General features: G+C 51.5%; 1 protein-coding gene across 1 annotated transcript in view; it reads right to left on the bottom strand.

Annotated features, from left to right (window-relative positions):
• The window catches only part of FGD1 (FYVE, RhoGEF and PH domain containing 1), a 37560-nt gene extending 16007 nt beyond the window's left edge, over nt 1-21553 (bottom strand). Inside the window, exons 1-7 of the mRNA XM_008588841.1 lie at nt 21149-21553; nt 5017-5190; nt 4510-4687; nt 3944-4382; nt 2552-2641; nt 1698-1846; nt 18-174 (exon numbers count right to left, since the gene is read on the bottom strand). Of these exons, the coding sequence (XP_008587063.1) occupies nt 18-174; nt 1698-1846; nt 2552-2641; nt 3944-4382; nt 4510-4687; nt 5017-5190; nt 21149-21455 (1494 nt within the window). The 5' untranslated portion in view covers nt 21456-21553. The remainder of the gene's footprint in view (nt 1-17; nt 175-1697; nt 1847-2551; nt 2642-3943; nt 4383-4509; nt 4688-5016; nt 5191-21148) is intronic.
• Nucleotides 21554-21593: the final 40 nt, after the last annotated feature.

Here is a 21593-nt window from a genome sequence, read left to right as displayed (position 1 = left end):
CCAGCTTTGCCACTTACCTGCACCTCATGGATGATGACTTTAAACTGGGTGGAACGCTCTGTCCAGGTGTTGACCAGCTCCACGGCCCGGTCAAAGTTCTTTACATACTCGCCATACATCTTGAGGAAGGGTGCCAACTTCTGCAGGATGTCCCCAATGCGTGGGTAGCGGTCCCTGGGGTGGAAGCAGAGGCTGACGTGGTCCTGCTAACCCTTGCCCACCAGAATCCTCCCCACCAGGTCTCCAACCCCAGGCAGAATACTTTCATCTCAGTCCTGGAAACCCACTTCTCAGCCAGTCTGCTCCTTTGGAAATGCTGCTTACATTATAGACCAATAAGGCCAAGAGGCTTGATCTGAGATCATGGCCTGGGATGCTAACTGTCTCTGGCCTGCTCAAGCATCAAGAATGACACGTCCTGGAGTACCCACCCTGACCTTACTGCAAGAGCCACTTCATATACTGATTATTGATTCCGTGTCCAGCCTTGTGCTGGGTGATGCTGGGGACACAGAAATGAATCATATCCAGTTGAGCCCTGAGAAGGTCACTGTCTGGTAGGGGAGGCAAAATGACCAGGCCTGGTCACCCTCCTCATCGGTCACAGTCTGATGCAGAAGACAAAGCAGACCTGGTCCCAGCCCTTAGAGGTCACAGGTTGGTGGGGAGATATAGGAACTAGGCTTCATGCCAGTCCTCTATGGTCACGGTCTGGTGAGGGGGACACACTTATCCTGTGAGTGTGGGGAACGTGGAGAGATGATTTTATGCAGGGAGTGATGTGGTCTGATTGTTGTTTAGAAACAACAATCTGGTGGGTGGTGTAGACTGTAAGGCTGGATTGTAAGAGGAGAACCTGGAGGCCGAGAGACTGCCTACAAACCCTGCCCTTCTGCCTCAGGACTCAGCTCAGGCATTACCTCCTCCCTGAATTCTTCTCTAACCCCTGGGCTAGGCTTGGTTCATTTGTCTGCATTCCCTCAGCCTACCATTCTCAGCTCTATCATAGCACTGATAATAACAATAGCTGACATTAATTGAGCACTTATTATATACTGGGCACTGTTCCAAGCTCTCTACATGTATCAACTCATTTAATTCTTAAAAAAACCCTGCAAGGTAGGCTACTATTACCTCCACTTTATAAATGAGGAAACTGAGGCACAGCAACTAAAAAAACTTGCTCAAAGCTAGCAAGTGGCTGAGCCAGAATTTTTGAAGCCAGCCAATTTGGCTCCTACCCTCACATTCTTTTTTTCTTTTTTCTTTCTTTTTTTTTTTCCTTTTTGTCTTTTTTCGTGACCAGTAACGGGATCGCAACCCTCGGTGTCGCGCCCGCACCGCGCTCAACCAGTGAGCGGACCAGTCTCTATATGGGATCTGAACCCTTGGCGGGAGCGCCGCCGCGCTCCCAAGCGCTGCACTCTACCGAGTGCGCCACCGGGCCAGCCCCTACCCTCACATTCTTGAGAGCATACCATAGAGAGAATAGCATAGCTATTCTCTTGCAATTTTATGAGTCTGGTCTGTGTTCCACATTAGATTGGGAGGGCAAAGAAGACAGAACTTGGGCCTGGTTCTTTCTGTGAAAGTGAGTAAGGGAAGAGGGCAAGCAGGAATAAATCTGTACACATCTTGGCTAGGGCTCAGTAGGCAAGTGGACAGAAAGTTGGCATCCTAGGTCTGGGGCCCCTCACCATTCCTCCATGCGCTTCTCTAGCTCAGGCAGCAGGAACTGCTGGTGGAAGCAATAGATGGAGCAGATGTTAGAGAAGATGCCGTGGACAACATCGGCCGGGAAGGAACTGCGGTTCCGAGCTTCTTCCAGCAGCCGGGCACAGAACACCTGTGGGGCAGGGCAGGAGTGCTCAGCCCAGCTGGGCCTGGGGCTTGGCTGGGGAAGGAAGGTAAGGGCAGTGTTTGTGGGCAGCTTTGTGGAGCTTTGGAATCAGCATTGATCTTGAGACTGAGGAGAGAGGGAATGCAGTTATGGTTATATATGGGGTTGGATTTCAGGTTGTTAAGGTTAGGACCTGGAGTTAGGCATTGGAACAATGCGAAGGCAGTATCAGAGTCAAGGTCAAAATTAGATTCAGGGTCAGAGAAAGCTGGAATTAGAGTCATTCATTTAACAAACATTTTTGAGTGCCTACTATGTGCCAGGCACTGTCTTAGAGGCTGGGATAGAGCAGTGAACAAAGCAGAAAAACTCCCCACTTTAAGGGATTCTAGTAGATCTGGGGTTAGGAATAGGCCTAGGATTAGAATGAGGTTCACAGCCAGGGATAAATTCAGAGTCAGCATTAGTGTCAGAGTAGCAGACAGGGCTGGTGTACTTGCCCAGGGTTAGGAGTGACGGTTAGTAGGAGCATCAAGTTTGGGGTCATACTCAGAGTTGGTTTCAGAGACAAGTTGGCTTTGAGGTCAGAGAGGGGTCTTGCCACCTCTAGATTCTGGTCCCCGTGGTGGGATTGGGCTCAGGTCCTAACACTTCCTCCTTGGAACCCACCTACCAGGTCCTGGAACTCCAGGACCCTGAAGTGCCACTCACCTGATCCAAGAGATGGAGCCTGGAAACATAGGCCTTCTCAGTTTGCAGGAGCTCATTGGCAATGTGGAACACCTTCTGCTGCACAGTCAACTGGAAAGAAGAGGTGAGCCCTGATCCATCATCCTCTACTCTAACCCTCACCCAAGGCCCCAGAATTCTTAGAACAGCTCACATACTACTCTAAGCCTAATGCCACCCCCATCTCTAGACCCATAAGCTCCCCAGCTACATCCCCGCCTCCCCAGTCTGTCATAAAGCCCATGCCCCAATTCTGATGACATGTACTCCCTCACTCAGCCAGTCATTCACCCATTCAGCTGCTTTCTCTATTCATACGGCATAGTGTAGTGCTTAAGCATATGGGCTAGGAAGTCAGACGTCCTGGGTTCAAATCCTAGCCCAGCCACTCACTAGCTTGCTTAAGTTGATTAAATGCTTTGTATTTAAGACTTGTCATTTATAAATACAGATAATAATAGGACTAAAGTCCATCTGTAATGGAGACAATTAAATGATTTAGTATAAATAAAACATAGCAGACTACAGATCAGGTAGTCTATAAATGTTAGTTATTATTTATTCACCCACTCAGTTCACTCTCAGCAAAGGCTTGCTGAGTACTTGGGGTGTGAGAGAAACACAAATGTATAAAAATGTATACAAACACATTGTCTGTTGGCCCAGTTTCCTATTAGTTAGACACATATTTATCTGCTGAGTATTTGCCATCCCAGCAATCCCTGGACTCAGCCCCCACACTTGAGCTTGGTCCTGATGGAGCAGGTATTCTGGCTGAGACCTAACTCAAATGCGAAGATACCTTCTGAAGAAATGTTAGGCTGTCAGGGCACAGAAAGGGGTCCCTGCTATCTTGAGCCTTCATGCCCCAGCCTCTGGTCCCTGTGGGGCTCTAGCTCTTGTGCCCAATCTCCAGCTGTCGGAAAGTCTCTCTGGATGTGAGAGGCTTTCTGTTTTACAAATAAGGAAAATAAGGCTTGTGGTGGGGGAGCAGAGAAGGAAGAGACTTGCCCAATGTCACACAGCTACTGAGTCATAGAATTTAGCTGGAACAGGACATTAAGGATCTCCAACAAGGAAGCCTATCTTCAAGAAGGAAAAACTGAGGTTTAGCTAGTGGTTCTCTGATGAGGATAGAACAACTTTCTTAGTGGGCATTTGGAACTGTGCATGGTCATATTGCTAGTCACAGTGATTGGGGGAAAGAGCAGGGGTTTGCTATTGGTACTTACTACCAGGAGACCAGGGAAACTAAATTTGAAAATGGAAACAATGCCCTATATTTCGAGAAATACTGAGATGGGGAAGAACCAAGCATAAAAGCCAGGCTCCTGGTTTCTCCACACAGTCCTCTTGGTGCACATGGGTTAGTACCTCCATAGACTCCTGTCTCTCCACTGGGGGAACTGGGATTTCTCTGTCCTTCTCCTCATCCTCCTCGTCGTCCTCCTCCTCCAGGTCACTGTCAACCTCCTGGGAGCCAGGCCGGTGGGGATCGGCCAAAGCAACAGGCACACTGGCCAGGACAGAGGGCCCAGGGCAGAGGCTGTGGCTGGGGGGCCCATCATCACTGACGAAGCAGGTCTCCTCGCTGTTAGATGGTGAGCTGATGCTGTCAATGCCACTGTCCCGGTTGGGCATCTTCTCTCCGTCCTGGGGCCCAGGAGCCAGCAGGAACAGGCAGCGGGAGGCCTCACCCTCGGGGAGCTGGGGCACTGGTGGCTGTGGGGGTGGCTGTGGCAACATGGCTGGCTCTGGGGGACCTGGGCTGGGGCCAGGGGCTGGCCTATCCGAGGTGACAATCACAGGCTCTCTGAGGTGGGTGGCAGACACACATGGAGGCAGGATATGAGCTTGACTGAGAGGTCCCTCCTATGACTATCCCTTCCTGTCCCAGGTCCACCCTTCCCCACCCCTGGTCCCCCAGGGACCAGACTCACCTTTCAAACTTCTCAATCAGTGAGGATACTGCTGCAGAACTGTGGCTGGCCTCTGTCCTGGGGGCCAGGCCCTTGGCCACTCGGGGGTCTGCTGGCAGCGGGCGTGATGGTGGAGGGGGGATGGGCTCAGATGGGGGGTGCACCCGGGGCATCTGCAAGTAGCTGGGCTTTGGTGGGACTGGAGAACAGATAGGGAAGAAACAGCGAGAAGACCCCAATGAGCTGGGTTTGGAGGTGGCTGTCATAGCCAGACCATACCCTCCTCCATAAACCCCAGTCTGTACCTTTGCCTGAGGTAGGCATAGAGCAGGCCTGAAGTGAGATCCCAGTATGCATACATTAGCCTCAGGCCACCACCCTCTGCCAGCTGGGTAGGTAGCACTGCCCTTGAGACCTGTATGCCTCCTTGTCCTTCCAACAAGCCCTCTCTTCTGCCACTGGCTAACTTCTCCCCTCCTCTGTCCCCTCTTCTGGTCCATTTCTCTGTTGCTTTCTGGAACCACTTACCCTGCGGCTTTGGGCCTGGTGCCCGCTTCAGTGGTGAAGGACGCTGGCTGGGGATTTCGGTTGGGGGGCCTGGGTCTGAGCGAAGCCGCTGGGGGCCTTCCGGATGAGGCTCAAGGTTCTGGCCAGGGTCAAGGGACAAACTTTTAACCAGGATCCGGTTTCCCTGGTGCAGCCCTGCAGAAAGGGAGAAACTGGGTGTGAAGCAACCAATTTTACCAAAAAGGAGACTGGGGAGTTGCATGTCTTAGCAGGTATCTGAGGTGTTGGGTTGACTTGGGCCCCTTTCCTGGCCACACCACTTTTCTGGTAAGCCCCTACCCCAGCCCTCAGGAGCCAGGCCCAGGGCTAGGGCTGGCTGTTGTCATCAACAAATAAGAGTTCTTTGTGATTAGTGCACTGATTCCATGAATGTCAGCAGGCATTATTACTAGGTAGTTTAACCAGGCTGGGGTGAGAGTGAGCACCCTAAAGTTTGTGTACGTGTTTGCAATCCTTATTTATGCAAGCAGGCCATGGGTCTGCTGAGCATAAACCATTCTTCACCCTTTTTTTTTTAAGACTCTGAGGATATCTGAACTTTCTTGTCTACAATTTTGTATAGCTGGGTATGCTTAAAAATGATGAAGTTGTATTTCATGAGCAAAAGTTTTGCTTCTTAAATCCCAGCTTCTCACCAATATGTACCACTCTCCTCTACTTCCACATCCATCTTCCCCCATGCACTGCTCCCCCACCCCCCTCAAACACACCCAGCATCCAGAGTTCAGGTCACAGGAACTTTAAAACAGCAATCAGAAAATTCAGAAAAAGGGGAGGCCTTTTTGTACTATTCCTCTTCCCTCACTGTAGGTCCCCTCAACCCACCTCTGTTTTTGGCCCTGGAGATGATAGTCACACCTACTAGAGAAGATTTGTTCGGTCTGGGAAGCAGTGGGGGACCCCCCCAGGGATGACATGTCCCAAGAGAAGGAGTGTGGGGCTCGTGCGGTCCTGGCTGGGCAGGGGGCTGTGGGAATTCCTCAGTTGATATAAAAAGTCAGGTGGGGCCAGAGGAGAGGGAAAAGCCTTGGATGCCAGGCTGAGGAGCCAGATGTCCATCCTGTGGCAGAAGGGAGCCATGAAAAGCCCTTGTGTAGGCAGAGATACAGGCAAACGGGCATGAGGACAAGAGAGTGAGGGGTACTCAAGAGCTCCCAGAGGTGCCAATGGCACATGGTGTCAGTTACATTGTGCCACAGCCACATGGACTTTTACTCACAGCCACAAATGGTCTGTTACCCTGTGTCACGCAGTCTCATAAATGACTAGTCACAAATGTGCTCACTCAGTAACAAAAATATGTGGTGCTTTTTACACTGTTTCACGTAACTGTGGGGTCATACAAGGTCACACTTGCAGTCCTAACCTCGCTATGATTACATATGGTCATGCACAGTCACACAATGGCAATTTTACCATCTCACATAGCCTCACACAAAAATAGTCCAAACACATACCATCGTATACCCAGTTATACACCCCTTAAACATGGTTCCACTGAGTCACAAAGATATACATTGTCATTTACACTGTGTCTCACAATTGGAGGGCCATAGTGTGTCATATACACCATAATATGCCTTTGCACACCTGCAAATATGGTTACACACAGACAAAGACTATAGCTACAAAAGGTCAATTATACCATGTCAGACACAACCTCACACAATGGCAAAATAGCATAAAGTTACAAACTATTACAAACTCAGAAACACAGACACACAATTACAGATACATGGCATAATGTAGCACACTCATGAAACATGTCCATGGTGTCCCTGGTCTGGTCTTAGCCATGGGCTCAGGGATACATACACATGGGACACTTGCCTCCTCCTGGTCTAAACAGTCACAGTGTCACATGTGGCCTTTGATGCAAAATCATATGGCTGGGACACACACAGAGACATCCATGCTGTCCCTTACAGGGTCACACAGGCAGAGTCATAGGGGATTTTAGGTCTCTCAGTCCTGGAAGGAAGGAGTAGCCCAACCCACAAGATTCCAGCAGCTTCCTTGTACCCCTGACCCCACCCTGGCTACAGCCCAGCCAGGCAGGCACCAGGGGACTCAGGCCAGGAGACTTTCCCAGGCCTGAGAGAACATGGTACCCCAGGCCCCAGGCACAGCACCCCTCCCCCACCCCGTACCTTACTTTGGGTGTAATTTCCTCACTTCCCTTCCCACCTGAGCAGGCAGGGCCCAGCCAGGACGAAGGAGGTGTTCCTCTTGGCTCAGCTGGGCTGCTTACTCTGCCCTGCTCAGCACATCCTGGCCTGGTCCTGCCCTGCCCTCCCGCTAGGTGTGGGGTTGAGGAGGATGAATCACATGGAGGGCGGCACAGGTAGAGTCATAGTTGGAGAAACAGATGGCCAGAGAAAGTGAAAGATGGAGAGAGAGGCTGACAGGGTCAGAGATCCAGTGAGAAAAGCCAGGCACACTGCCATGCAGAGTACCCCCCTCCCCCCAGATAGACACACAGAGGCACCAGGGACTCAGGGGCCCCTTGTCTGTCTCCTTGGGCCTAGAGGAGCCCACCTGGCCCTGTCTTGGCACCTCAAAGTAGGGAGAACCCCTGGGCAGGCCCTCCCTGCCCCATCTGCAGCAGGACAGCAGGGCCCCTGGCTGGGTCTTCCCTCCCTCTGCTCCACTGCTGGCCTTGGGGTGGGGTGACCATACCACCCTCCATGGCGCTGTCCTGGCCCATCCTATGCTCCCTCCTCACCCACCTCACCTGAGAACCCACACATGGGCCTGCCTCTCCATTCTCTCTACCTCCTTGCAGGCAGTCCTGCAGAATAGGGAGCTGAATGAAATTCAAAGATTCTGGGACACCCTGGAGTACCAGCTGAGAGGGGCAGGGATTGTCAGCCCAGTTTCTAGTGAGGAGATAAAGGCAGAGAGAGGGGCAGGGACTTGCCGAAGGTCACACAGCAAGTCAATGGCAGACTTTAGCGCAGACTGGTCCTGGACTGGACTCCTTCCTTAACCCTGCTGTCCGAGGGCAAGGTGGAAAAGAGGGGAACCAGGAGGGGCAGGGGTGGACTGCAGTGCTTCAGAAAGTCACAAGCTGCAGTGAGGCTAGTGAAAGCCTCAGCCCCGTCCACAGGGAGATGAACAACAGGGTTCCGGTTCAGGAGGCTAGGCCTGGCCAAGAACCAGGCTGGGTTCCACTAAGGAGAAAAGGTTCAAGATCCCTCCCTCTCCTATTTCAGCACTCCCCCTCCCTTGTCTCTCTGCCTACATTTCTGTCTCCTCCTAGGTTGTTCCTCAGTGGTTCCCTTGGCCCAGGTCTTGCTCCCTCCAGGTGGCTGGATGAACCTTCTTACAGTCCAGCTCAGATCATGCCACTTACCTGGAAAAGAACATTCTGTAACTCCCCACTGCCCATGGGAAAATAGGAACTTCTCAGCTAGGCCTCTGCGGCCCCTCAGGACACTGCTGAACTCTCTGGCATTCCTCAGCTTAGTTTGGTTCCCCAAATATTTCTTAGCCTGGTAGACTCTGTGCTGGAGGATGAGAAAATCCCATCCCTGCCCTTGAGGAGCTCCCAGGGTAGAGTCTCCCTCCCCCTTCCCAGAAACCATAGCCCTTCCCACTGCCCCATCCTATTCCTACCCAGCTAGATCCTGCATTGGTTTTCACCAGCCCATTTTTCTGGTGGTTGATAATCCAGAACATTCCCTCTCATACACATACTCACACCCACACCTACACACCTGACAAGACCTTCCACCAGCACTGTCCCTGCACCACTGGGTTTATCAGAGTACCCAATGCCCATTAGAGCAGAAGCCACAAAGGAGCCCCCCTCACACACCTAAAGTAATACCACCAAATCTTATAGCACTTTGTGAAAATGTACCCAGCCACACACCAACTGTGCACAGCCCTCAAAGACCCTAGAGAGAACTACAGAACTGTTCACCTGTCCATGTGCAATGTTCTTGGCACAATGTGTTCACACACAATCACCATCGTCACTCAGACATCTCTTGTTGATGATGAGTAGCATACCCCGGGCACCCCAGGAGTGCTTGAGCACTGCCCCAGCCCTGCTGTGAGGGTGGGGTGCAGGGCGCACCTTCCCCACCCTCTCCAGGCTGGAAGGGCAATCCCTTATCCTCAGGGAGCTCCCAATCTCAAAGGCAAGAGACTCTTATTCAGGATAAACTAAGTGGTGGCTCAGGAAGTAAAAGGGGGTCAGACTGTTGGGACTGGGGAAGCACAGGGGAGGGAGAGGTCAGGAACAGGATGGCCAGATAAAATACAAGATGCCCAGTTAAATTTGAATTTCAGATAAATAATGAATACTTTTTTAGTATAAGCACGTCTCATGCATACTTACGCCAAAAATTTATTATGCTATGCTAAAAAATTACTTGTAAATCTGAAATTCAAGTAATCATACTGTTTTGGGCTAATTCTGACAGCCCCAGTCAGGGACAGCTTCTGAGTAAATGAGGCAGAGCCATGCCTCCCAGACAGCATGGGAACCTCAGGCTCTTGTCCTCTTAAGCCTCAGGCAAGCTAGAGGCTCTACACAATTTTCCCTGCAATGGGCACCAGAATGCTCATGACAGTGACATTATTTCAAGGATAACCTTAAATCTGGTTTTATTTATTAAAAAACAGAGTCAATAATTTAAAAACCAGGTTACTTGACTATTCCAACAAGGGTGGTGTCATCATGATCACTGATTAAGGTGTTGCAGCACCTGAATTAGGAACAGGTGGCTTAGGTATCACACAGACCTCAGTTTATATCCCAACATCACATTTACTAGCTTTGTGGCCCTGGGCAAACCTCCCCATCTATCTGAAACTCAGTTTCCTTGTCTGGAAAATAGGATAATAACAGCAGTCCTCTGGTTTGGGGGAGTCAATGAGAAAGAAAGGAAAGAGCATAGAGTCCCCCGACACACACACACACAGAATGATGTGGGTTAAACTTGAAAACCAGCAGAAACACACATACACAAAGTCACAAAACTATACACACACATACATAAAGCCACAGGCCGCAGGCTGCAACTCAACATAAAGCCACTGAGAAACACAAGCCAACACAGCCAGAGATGGGCACAGAATCCAGCCCCTTACCACGACAGCTCTGCAGATCAGAGTGGGATTCCTATTAGGGGCAGCAGGGCAGTGAAAAGATGCCCTGGTCCCTGCCGCCCCCATTCAAATTCAATTCCAAATACAAACCAGACAAAACTGTAAAATATGTCAAAAAATGTAGCTGAGTTGTGAATTTGTCCATGACAACTTATTGTTGTTGAAATAGCAAAGTCATTCCAAAAACTGTTTCTGGTTTTACTGCGTGCCACTGCTTGGCAGATGCCCTGAGCACATGCTTCCAGGTTTACTGGCAGAGCAGATCCAGCCTCTAGTTGAGGCACAAGGACTCTTCCTCTTGCCCATTAACCACTGGAACCAGACCCTTCACCCTCACATCTTCCTGGGAATTTCAGCTGCCTGCTTTTCCCCCTCCCTGGCCAGCAGCATCCCCTCTCCCTTCTCCCCGCTGTAATCTTGGCTTAATCTCAAGACAGTTACTAGGGCCTCAGATTGGACCTTGGCCATCAACTCCCTGGTGACCTGGGACAAATGGCTTTATAGCTCTGGACCTCATTTTCCCTGTTTGCAAAATGGGAAGAATATGTGTCTGCTGCTCCTTGTGAGGAATCAGTGAGATGCTAGCCAGCCCTAGCACTCAGCCCTCCTGACAGCTGATGCAAACTTCTCCCTCCAGCCCCCCAAATCTCTGGCTTTCCTGGCTGAGAGGTAGGCCCCAGGGACAACTGGAATTCCTGGGGGTGGGGTAGGGTGGGGAAAGGGAACAGAGGGAGTTGAGAAGAAAGAACAGCAAAAAAGATAGTGCCTTTTGGGAAGCCAGCTCTGTGAGGAGAAGGAGAGTCCCTCAGCTTGAGAAAAAAGCAGGGGATAAAGGCATAAATGCCCCACCTCTTCCCACCTGTCCCTTGAATGTGAGCTCCAGGCCAGCTGCCCCACTCCACCTTCAAGGCCAGACTGCACCCAGGCCTTGCTTGGCCTGGCAGATGTTCTCTCTGAAAGTTCAAACACAAAGCTCTCTCAAGTGTGAAACATGCAGGAGGAGCTGTTTATAGGAATCCTCTGGGTAGTTCAGAGGTTCCTTCCCTGAAGTCTACTTATCTTCTGAACCTAAGGACTCTGCAGAAAAATGGAGGCTCCTTCTATACAGTGAGGACACTTTTGGAAAGTGGGAGCCATTTTGGCAAGTAAGGAGCTTCCTAAAGAGTGTTCCCTCCTGCAAAATGGAGAAACTTTCTATAAAATGGAGGTCTCCTTGATAAAAAAAAGAAGGTCCTTTCTGTAAAGGGAAGAAGTTTCTGCAAAATAGAGGAGGCTTCTTCAACGTGAGGAGAGTTCTATAAAGACCCTTTTGTAAAATGGATGACCTGTCTATAAATAAAGAACTCTGACCAAACAGAAGTCTTGTCTGTAAAATGGAAGAACTCTTTTTTGTGAAGTGAGACCCCTTCTATAAAGCAAAGGACATTTCTGTAAAGTGTGGACCCGTGTGTAAAGTGAGGAACTTTCTGTAGAACAGGACAGTGTAAGGCAATAGGAAATGGTGGGGACTAGGGTAAACTGGAGACCACATGCCTCACCTAAAGTAGAGATAGCAGCCCCTCCCCTCCATCCAGTTGTGACCTTGCGGTGATGGGGCCCTGTATTATCAGATCTTCCAATATTTCAAGAGAATACAGAAATCTAGATTTTTATGTGAAATCCCCTAATTTTAAACACAGGGAGCAGGCCAAATTGTGGGCCAAATTCAAGTTGTGGGCCATCACATTGTAATAACTGAGTTAGATGGTCCTTAGGGCTTCTTCTACTTCTGCTGTTTACCTTATGCCCTATCTGCATGCTCTGACTCTTGGGCAGCAGCCTTGGAAGTCTCCTCTCCCACCCCATGGAACGGCTCAGTCTCTGCTGGGCCTGAGCAGGGTCAGGATCTGGCTCATGCAATAGTTTTCAGGAGTTCCCTCAACTGGAATCTGCCTTCTGTCTGGTTCAGTTCACCTTCTGTCCTGCACAGGATGCCCCTCTACAAATTTGGCCTGCTCACTGTTTTTAAAATTAGGAGATTTCACATAAAAAGCTGGATTTCTGGATTCTACTCTCTGGAACTCAAGCTGTTCACTTTTTTAGTAGAGGATATAAGGTATGGGGATTCGACTGTTTGTTGAACACCTACTGTGGGCCAGGTGTTGTGCTGATGCTTTCCTGTAAGGCATTCTCCTAACAACCCTGTGAACTATTAGCTCCATTTTACAGATAAGAAAACTGAGGTACGGAGAAGCAAAATAACTTGCCTGAGAATACACAGCTACAAGTGGTTGATCTGGGACTGGATCCCAAGTGTGTCTGTGTCCAGAGTCATAGAGCACATCTTCAGTGAATGTTTGCTGAGTTGGGAAAGAAATCACATTTGGAGAGGGAAGGAGAGAAGACTTTCTAAAAGAGGTGGTTTTTAGTTGAGCTCTTCAGGATGAGGTGTGTTTTTTTCAGGTATAGATGGACAAGGGAAGAAAAGTGGACAGAAGTGTGGATACTGATGAGGGGGTATGGGTGAAGCATGTGTTTGAAGGACAGAGAGTCTTGGGTTTGCAAGAAGGCTCCAGAACAGAAAATAAGGGATAAGAAAGGCTCAGGCAGGCAGGCACACACCCCTATCCTTTCACCACACATAGACCACCAACCACCACCACCAAGACACAGACCAAAAGGGAGCACACAAAGACAGACACAAGTACAGAAACAGACAGACAGACACAAGATCTACAGAGACCTGCAGAAACATTGGGAAACCCCTATGGGTTTACTGTTTTGTGTTTTTTTTTTTGGTGGCTGGCCAGAACGAAAACTGAACCCTGGACCTTGGTGTTATCAACACCAGGCTCTAACCAACTGAGCTAACCGGCCAGCCGTACCCCCCTCTCCCCACAACATGGGCTTAGATAGAGCCAAGGTGACATCTAACTTAGGGAACACGCAACAGAGAAACCCAAAGACACACATAGACACACACAGATATATACAGATACACACGCAAACATACATATGGACATACAGAAACAAGAACACTAAGACACACACAAAACAGACCCACGGGGACAAAGGCAAACAGGCAGCCAGGCACATGTGCACACGCACACACACACACTCAAACCACACAGCCACATGAGAGCACAAACAGCCCATCCCTCTTCCAGTCTCTTGATTACTGAGAGGGCCTAGCCACCTCCTCCCTGCTTCTCTGCACCAGAGGCCAGAGAAGGATAGGGGGTAGTAGCTCCACCCCTGGGAGGAGCTGGGGACTTCAGAGGACAAGAAAGGAAGGGAGTGGAGCTGCAGCTGGGAGTACTGGGGGCAGTAATTACCAGTGCTGGGGCTGCCACGCTGGCTGGGATTCCCCTCCCCAAGAGGACAAAGCCAGTAGGGGTGTGGTCCCTCTGACCCCTGCCTCGACTCCAGGAACCCCAACACCCACTCATCTCCCCTCCCAACCACCAGAGGCCTGGTCAAATGTGAGAATTGGACTTGAGGGGGTAAGACAGATGATAGAGAAAGACACTGGGACAAAGATGAGGAGGGAGAAGACAAGGAAACTGCAGAGACCCAGAGATAGATATAGCTAGAGACAGAAAAAGGGAGGGACAACTCTGAAGGGAGACAGAGACAAAGAAGGCATGGGCTCCACATAGGGCATTGGAGTCAGCAAGGGACGCAGGGTCAGAAGGCAAAGGGTCAGGGCCAAAAAGGGCAGCCAGGGGCCATTTGTTGAACCTGGCTACAGTGTGTCATGCTGAGGGCTGTGGGCTTTTCCTTTGGCCTTTATTCCTTACAACAACCCTAGGAGGTGGGAATTACAACCCCACTTTACAGATGAGAAAACGGAGGCTCAGAGAGGTGAAGTGACTTGCCCAAGATCACATGAAACTTTAGAAGGTAGCAGAGCTGGGTGTTGTGGGCTTTCACCACTGCCAGCCCCTGCCAGAAACAGGAGACCAGAGATCCCTGAAGGAATTCTGCAGAGCGAGAAGTGAGTGAGGCTGGAAGACTCTCCCTGAGATGCAAAGTGAGAGACCCGCGCCGTCCCTGCCCCCTCCCCGCGGGGTGGGGGAGGGGCCGCCCTCCACCTGGAATGCATTAGGTAGGGAGGCCCGGCTTCGGTCTCAGGGAGCCGGGAAGAAGCTGGAGGGGGAACAGTGAAGGTGAAGGCGAAGGCGACGGCGTGGGCGGCGGCGGCGGCGCGCAGGCCTACAAGGCCCGGGCGGAAGGGTTTCCATGCCAGCTGCAGCTCCCAGGGGCCAGCCCTACCAGTCCCGCCTTTCCCGCTTTCCACAGGCGCCTTCCCTCCGTGACTTAACCCCTTCCCTGCAGGGGCCATGGGGAAGCACCGCGGAGGACTAAACGCCGCTGAAACCGGGCAGAGCCTTTTGTGCCCTCGCGGCCTCAGCCACACACCTGTGGTCCTCGCCCTCCTGCCCTTCCTCTGGGGCCCAAAGAGGCACAGCCGCTGCCTGTAGGGCGCTGTCACCTAGATATGCTGTCTTCAGGCTCTTCAGATGCAGTGCATCCTAAGCCACACCCCTACCCCAGCCCCTAGTCTGCTCCTCCTCCTGCCTTCCTCATCCAGGGACTGGCAACTCCAGCCACCCAGTTGCCCAAGACCTAGGCCAGGCTTCCTCCCCGACTCCTCCCTCTCCCTCAACTAAGCCAGCCAAGCCCCAAGTACTTCAATCTCTATACACCGCCCCCTCCCCCCGCAACTCCAGCCTCTTAACTGGTTTGCCTCCATCCTCAGAGCCCTTTACAAGGCATTCTCCACACTACAGCCAGCTTTTGGAAAACACAGCCCCCTCCAATCCCTTCAGCCTTGTGAAGGGCTCTCCTTGCCTTCAGGGTGAACTCCAAACTCCTGAGCACAGGGACAAGGAAGGCCTAAGCTGTGAACAGTTCCCCACCCCCACCCTCCAGCTACAATGGCCTCTTGTCTGTTCCTCGAAAGTGCTCTCTTCCGCCAGGGGCTTTGGCACAAGTTGTCCCCATGATCTGAACAACTTTTCTGCTTCTCTTTACCTCTGGGCTCCTATTCCGTCAGGTTTCAACGCAAGTGCCCTCTTTTCCCTGCACCCCCCCCCCCACCCATGTGTTTCTGCAGCATCTGAGCTTGGAATTACCTGTAGTGTATCTTTCCTGCTAGATATGAGCTCCATAAGGACAGGGGTTGTGCCTGTCTTGTTGCTCACCTAGCACCCAGCACAGGGCATGACACATAGCAGGCATGCAATAGAAACATTAAATAATGAAATGTCCTCCTTCCTCCCCTCTTGCACTCTCCCTTATTTGCTCATTGAGTATTTATTGATGCCATATTGTATGCCAAACAAATGTGATGACCTAGTCTGCGGTGTTACAAATGGGGAGACTAAGGCCCCAAAAGGGGAAGGGAGGCCTGGAGCCACAGTGAACCAACAGTGGAGCCAGGAGTGCTGAGGCTCCTTCAGCTACTGCCCTGCAGCCTTGTCTCCAGCCCAGTGTGTGTTTTGAGGCACCTTTTAGAAGTATGATGCCTTCCAGGTCCGAGAGGCTGGACGCACTGCTCCAGGGATATCTGCTCTCTCCAGATGAGGGAACTGGACTCTGCGGGGTTAGCCAATGGCACACTGTGCTTCCTGCTCTCATTCCAGACAGGTCCTAGCCCCTCCCAGCCAGCGTCTGGCCAGCTCCACATCTGCCTAAGGCATTTAGCTAACTGGCCCCCAGAAACCCATGGTTTGTGTTTGTTTGGGGCACTGTTAGCTGCCATTCACACTTAGGGGAGCAGGCAGCCTCAGCCTCCCCCAGGAACAGACGTCCCTGAAAAGGGCCACGTAGTGGGGGTGCCAACCATTTGCAACTAGAAAACTTCAAATTTTTAGTCCTGTCTAGGGAAGTCCTTTTCCCTGCTACCTGGAGTCTTTATATTTTGTTGTGTTTGTTTGGAAGGCCCTAGCTGACTAGGAACCAAATCTGGGTCTTTTCCCAGACACTCCTGGAATCTCAAACTACTGCTCTCCAAAAATCCCCAGCAGAACCCACCGCCTCCTCCTGTCCCTAGCCCCCTCTTCTTTCCATAAGCAAAACCCCTCTATGGCCTCTCATGATGCCCTCAACAGGAAGAACATCTAGGGAGCTGCACAAATTTACTTTACCAATGTTTGATTTGCTTTCCAGGAGTACTCCCTCAGGTCTTTGCAACAGCCAGCTACCCTGGGTGTATGTGAAATGGGTTTCAGCTTCATGCAAATATGCTTTAAAAACTGCTCTCCCGCCCTTACCAAAAAAGGCAAAGTTTAGGCAGGTAATGAATGATCCACCTGGATGTGACTCTTCTGACCTCACTGTCTGTCTTCAAGGATGGGACAGGCCCCCAGAACCATGCACTCTCCCCATGAGCCGCTGCATGGTCCATGGGCTGTGTTGGTGGTGAACAAACATCTCAGGCCCAGACCTCTCTCCTGAGCTTTCCAATCCTACAGCCAAATGCCTGCTGGCCATCTCCACCTGGATGTCCCCCCAGGCCTCTCCAACTCAACAGGTCTCAAACACAACTCACTATTTTCCCCCAAACTGCTCTTTTTCTTGCAAGTAGATGGCTCCACCACCATCCACTGGGTTACTGTAGTTGGTTTCAGAAAACAACCTGAGGGGCTGATCTGTTAGCTCAGTTGGCTGGACAGCAGTCTTCTAACACCAAGGTCACAGGTTCAGATCCCATATGGGCCAGCCGCTGAAGAAAAAAAACAACAACAACCCAGAGCCATCCTGGACTTTTCTCTCTTCTTTGGCCTCTACATCCAAGCCACAACCAAGGCCTGTCCATGTTAGCACCTAAACATCTCACATATCTTACCCTCCACTCCTGCCTGCGCTACCTGAACTACCATCACCTGTTGCTGGGATGGCTGCAACACCCACCTGCCTGTCTCCCTGCTTCCACTCTTGTACTCTTCCATCCATTCTTCATATGCAGCTATGGGGAGCTTTCAAATACCCTCATCTAACCACATCATTCCCCTGTTAATAAAACCTTCAATAGTTCCTCTTTGCCCTCAGGAGAAAGTCTCTTTTGCCAGCCTTATGGCTCCACTTGTCCTAATGCCAGTCCTGCCCCTGGGTGCCCCATGTCTTGGTGCCTTTGCTTCCGCCAAATCTCCTCACTGGGCTGCCCTCCGTGTTCCCCTCTGGCTCTACAACCCTTGCTGATGCCCCTCCAGAGCCCTTCCTTTAGACCAGGTCCTGCGATGGGCACTACTGATGCCAGGGTTTCCTCTGCCTAGAGTCCCAGAACTGCAACTGCCTTCCAACTTAAACTGACAAATGGCAGCTGTTCATGAGAGCTGGAAATAGAGGGTAAACCGAGGTAGCCAGTGTTTGTGTGGATGTGGGTGAGAGGTTGACTCACTCCGTTTATCTTAGATCCTGTGTCTCCCTTTGAGGTTGGGAGTGAGTTGAGGGAGGCCCACATAAGGCCCTGGGGAGAGGGCTTCAAAGGAGGAGGCCCTAATGAAGCCGACTCAGTGTAGGGCCATGGCTAAATCACTGCCTGAGCCTCTACTGCCCCAACTGGAAAATGGGCTTGACCAGTGGTTCCCACTCTAAGCTGTGCATCAGAATCACCTGGGAGCTTTTGAAAATAGATTTTTGGGTCGTGACCCCAAGATTCTGGCACTCTGAGAAGGAGTCTGGGAATCACTTTTTTTTTTTTTCTTTTAAGGTCAACAAGGGATTCTAATGCTCACTTGGTTTGGGAAACCTAGAACCAGACAGTGTCTAAGGGTCCTTTCCAGCTCCAATTTTAACTCCTGTAGTCTCTGAAGATGCCCCCGTCTCCCCCTCCTGCTGCTCCCTTAATTGGTTCAGTTTCCCCCATTACCCATGAAAAGACTCTAACATCAGGTGCAACTCCTTTGACTGAGCTCAGGTCAGCCCCAAGCTCCCCCAACCCCCAGCATCTGGAAGGACATTTTAGGCCTCATTAGGTCTCAACCCTGAGGAAAAGGGTAGGATTCTCCCCAAATTGATAGAGCAAACCTATATTTGGGAACCCCTTTCTGACTTTCTCTAGGCCCTCTCTGGAACTTCACTGGGTTATCCCAGCGACCTAATAAGGCCTTAGGTTTTATCAACCTGGAAAATAGGCATAATAACTATTGTCCCTTCCCCCACCAGGAATCAGACAGGATAACCAAAAGGGAAAGCACTTTGAAGCAATTCAAGGCTCTTCGCATGGATAAGAATAATCATTATTTTAAAAAGTCCCACCCCACCAGAGGCCACTGAGCCCTAAGGATGATGATTCAATAAAGGTCTCAGCAGTCTGAGGGAGGAAGTCAGCAGGCACACGGAAATCTTAATATGTGGACTAAAATGTTTCAACCCTTTAATTGAAGTTCAGGAAACCCTCTCTCTCTCTCTCTCTCTCTCTTACACACACACCCTACAACCACCAACCCTGCCCTCTTTGGGCCAATTATAGGCGAGTCCTGTGGAGAGAGAAGCAAGTCACTTGTGCCTACCTCTGGGCCACTGGGCAGTGGGGGAGGCGGGCCTCTCACAACCCATGCTGCTGTGAATCACATGGCCCAGCGCCTGCCTTGCCAGGGCCTGAGTAATTCCTCCACCTCCTCTTCAGAAAGTTTTTCTCTGTTATTATTATTTTAACTCCTGGTTGCTGAGGGTTCATGCTATACTGCAGGCTTTGCAACCAGTATTTCATAGACTTCTCATGGCATTCTCTAGATGAGGAAATTGAGGCTCAGAGAAGGAAAGTAACTTGCCCAGGATCACACAGTGAATCAGTTAGGCATGGTTGGATAGGACTGGATAGGAGGTCAGGTCCTTCCCTGACACCCTTCTTCTTGGATTAAAAAAAAAAAAAAAGACATTCACCATGCAATTACAGAGGCAGGGACTTCATTGAAGAAAAGTATCCTGGGACCTTTGTGTGGCTTATTTGGGGAAGTGGGGTCTGGTTTAAGAAGGGTTTTGTGATTTGTAATTTGGACGCATTGGTGGAGTGGGAAGGCATACTCAGAATCACCATCGTGTATTGATCAGAGGGGCCAGACACCAGGGGTCTAGACACTGCCCAGCTACTGAGTACCAGACCAAGAGTATCTGAGACTGAGTACTCCCAGACTGAGGGCAGGAATTCAGTGACTTTCTCTTAGGCAATAGTTTCTCAGGACCTACTCTGTGCTTCCTTAGTATCTGTTCAGGCATTTGTTCAGCAAGGATTTATTGAGCACCTACTGAGTGCTAGGCACTGCACTAGTTGCTGGCAATACAACAGTGAGCACAAAAGATATAATCCCCTCACCCTCACATTCTAGGAGAGTAAGAGGGGCAATAAACGAGTAGACACATACAGTAAGATAGTTTCAGATTGTCTTAAGTGCAAAGATGGAAGCACGCTGGCAGTTGTGATGGAGACTCCCAACTGGCCCTTCCTAAAGCGGTCAGGGAAGGGTCTCTTGGAGGAGGTGACATTTGAGCTGAGATATGAAAGATGGGGAGCAAGCCAGGTGGAGAGCTAGGGGAAAAGCTACCAGGCAAAGGGAAAAGCAAATGCAAAGGCCCTGAGGTGGGAGTGCTTATGGTGGGTTTTGGGATCTGAAAGAAGTTATAAAGTGAGTGAGTAGCCTGCTCCACACAGTGTCTGTCGAGGAAATGGAAAGCCAGCAGCAGAAGCGTGCAGGGCAGGGCGTTAAAGGCCTGTTGTCAGCTGGTTATCTCCATCCCACACCCAGGGAAGCTCCTGAAATCTCCCTGAGGTTACATGACTAGCCCAAGGTCGCAATGGCGGCAAAAGGTACATCCTGCCCTCTGTGTTTCACTACTGCTACCTGGTGCTGGGCCACAGTCCCAAGACCTGTGGAGCCTGGGATGTGAGCCCTGGGAGCCCCCAGAGGCTCAAAAACTTCAGTCCCACTGGAAGGCGGGGCAGACGTGCACTGCTCTTCCTCCATGGCTCCTGGGCTCAGGCCCACATGAGAATGTCCCCAGATGGGGGAGGCCCTGCTGGGCTCCTCGGACACTCAGGTCTGTGCAGCACAAAGGCCTCTTCAGGTCTGTGGCTCCAGCCTGACCTAGGAGCTGCTCCACCTCTGCAAACCCTAGAAATCATCCTGATTTCTCCTCAGGAATAACCTCATGCCCCTGCAGCTCTCCAGCTCTGCTACAACTGGCTTCTGTCCCCGCTGACCTTTCTGCTGTCTCCCTACCTACCAGCCCCTCCAATCTTCTCCTCCAGCCTGATCCCCAAAGCCCACCTCTTCTACCTTTCTCTTACCAGCACCTTCTACTCCCTCCTTCCCTTGTCCTCCTGCCACACACACCTGGTAAAACCCCAACCTTGGATCAATCCACCATCCCTCTTTTGTTTTTTTTCCAGTCGTACTCCAGGGCTGCTGAATAGTATGGGAGAAAATCACATAAGCAGAAAGCTTGGCATTACTTTCATGGTCTCCAGCCTCAGTGTGGGGAAGCAAAAAGACCACAGACTTTGGACTCAGATCTGGTTTTGAATCCTGACTCCATACTAGCTGTGTGATCTTGGGCAAGTTACTTAACTTCTCTGAGCTTGGCACAGTGTAGGTGCCTGGCAAATGGGAGACGACTCCTTTTCTCCTATCCCCCCAACTAAAATCCAGTCCCCCCAACCAGATCCCATTGCTGCCTTGCAATCCTGCCCCTTTTTCTTGGAGTGCTCCCTCACCCATTAGCCTCAGCAGACAGAAGAGAAGGGGGTTAGAGGGGTTGAGGGGCACAAGAGACAGACAGTAGATGTGGGACAGAGGCTGAGAGGGCTGGATGGATGAAAGGCCAAGGGATGAAGGGAGGGGGTGAGGATTGAGGAGACTCGAAGGGCTGGGGTGAGAGGACCGACCCCGAGGTGGGGCTCAGAGGGCCCAGAATAAGAACTCCCATAAAAACCCGCTCCCAGTACCAGGCCCGTGGCCCGGGCTCCCATTCTCTGCCGATCACTCACCAGGCCGAGGCTGCGAGCCCTCCAGGTGGTAGGAGAAGCGCAGGGCCCGGTGGTGCTGTGGACTGGGGCCGCAGGGTAAGACCCGGGGGCCTGGAGCAGCGGCCGGGCTGGCGTCCGAGGGTCCGGCAAACTGGGAATCCAGGGGGCCGCCGAGAGTCGAGCCTAAGCCCCTGCGCAGCGGCAGTCCGGGCTCGGAGATTCCAGGGTCCGAGTCAGGAAAGGCCGGTGGAACGGCGCCGGGGGTGTTCGCGGCCGGGTGTTCAGGCTCCGAAGGCCCAGCGCCCCCCGGGGCTCGGTGGACATGCATGGTCCGGGCCTGGTAGCGGGGCCCGGGCTCCCCGCTTGGCTCCAGCTCCTGGGGCGGAGGCACAGGCGGAGGAGGCCCGGCGCCCGGCGGCGCGGCAGCCTCAGGTTCGGGGGGCGGGGCTGCGGGCTCAGCCCCACT

Source organism: Galeopterus variegatus, unplaced genomic scaffold (assembly GCF_000696425.1).
Source record: "Galeopterus variegatus unplaced genomic scaffold, G_variegatus-3.0.2 Scaffold5066, whole genome shotgun sequence".
NCBI lineage: Eukaryota > Metazoa > Chordata > Mammalia > Dermoptera > Cynocephalidae > Galeopterus > Galeopterus variegatus.
Note: the sequence above shows the minus strand (reverse complement) of the source record. Positions and strands in the feature narration are given on the sequence as shown.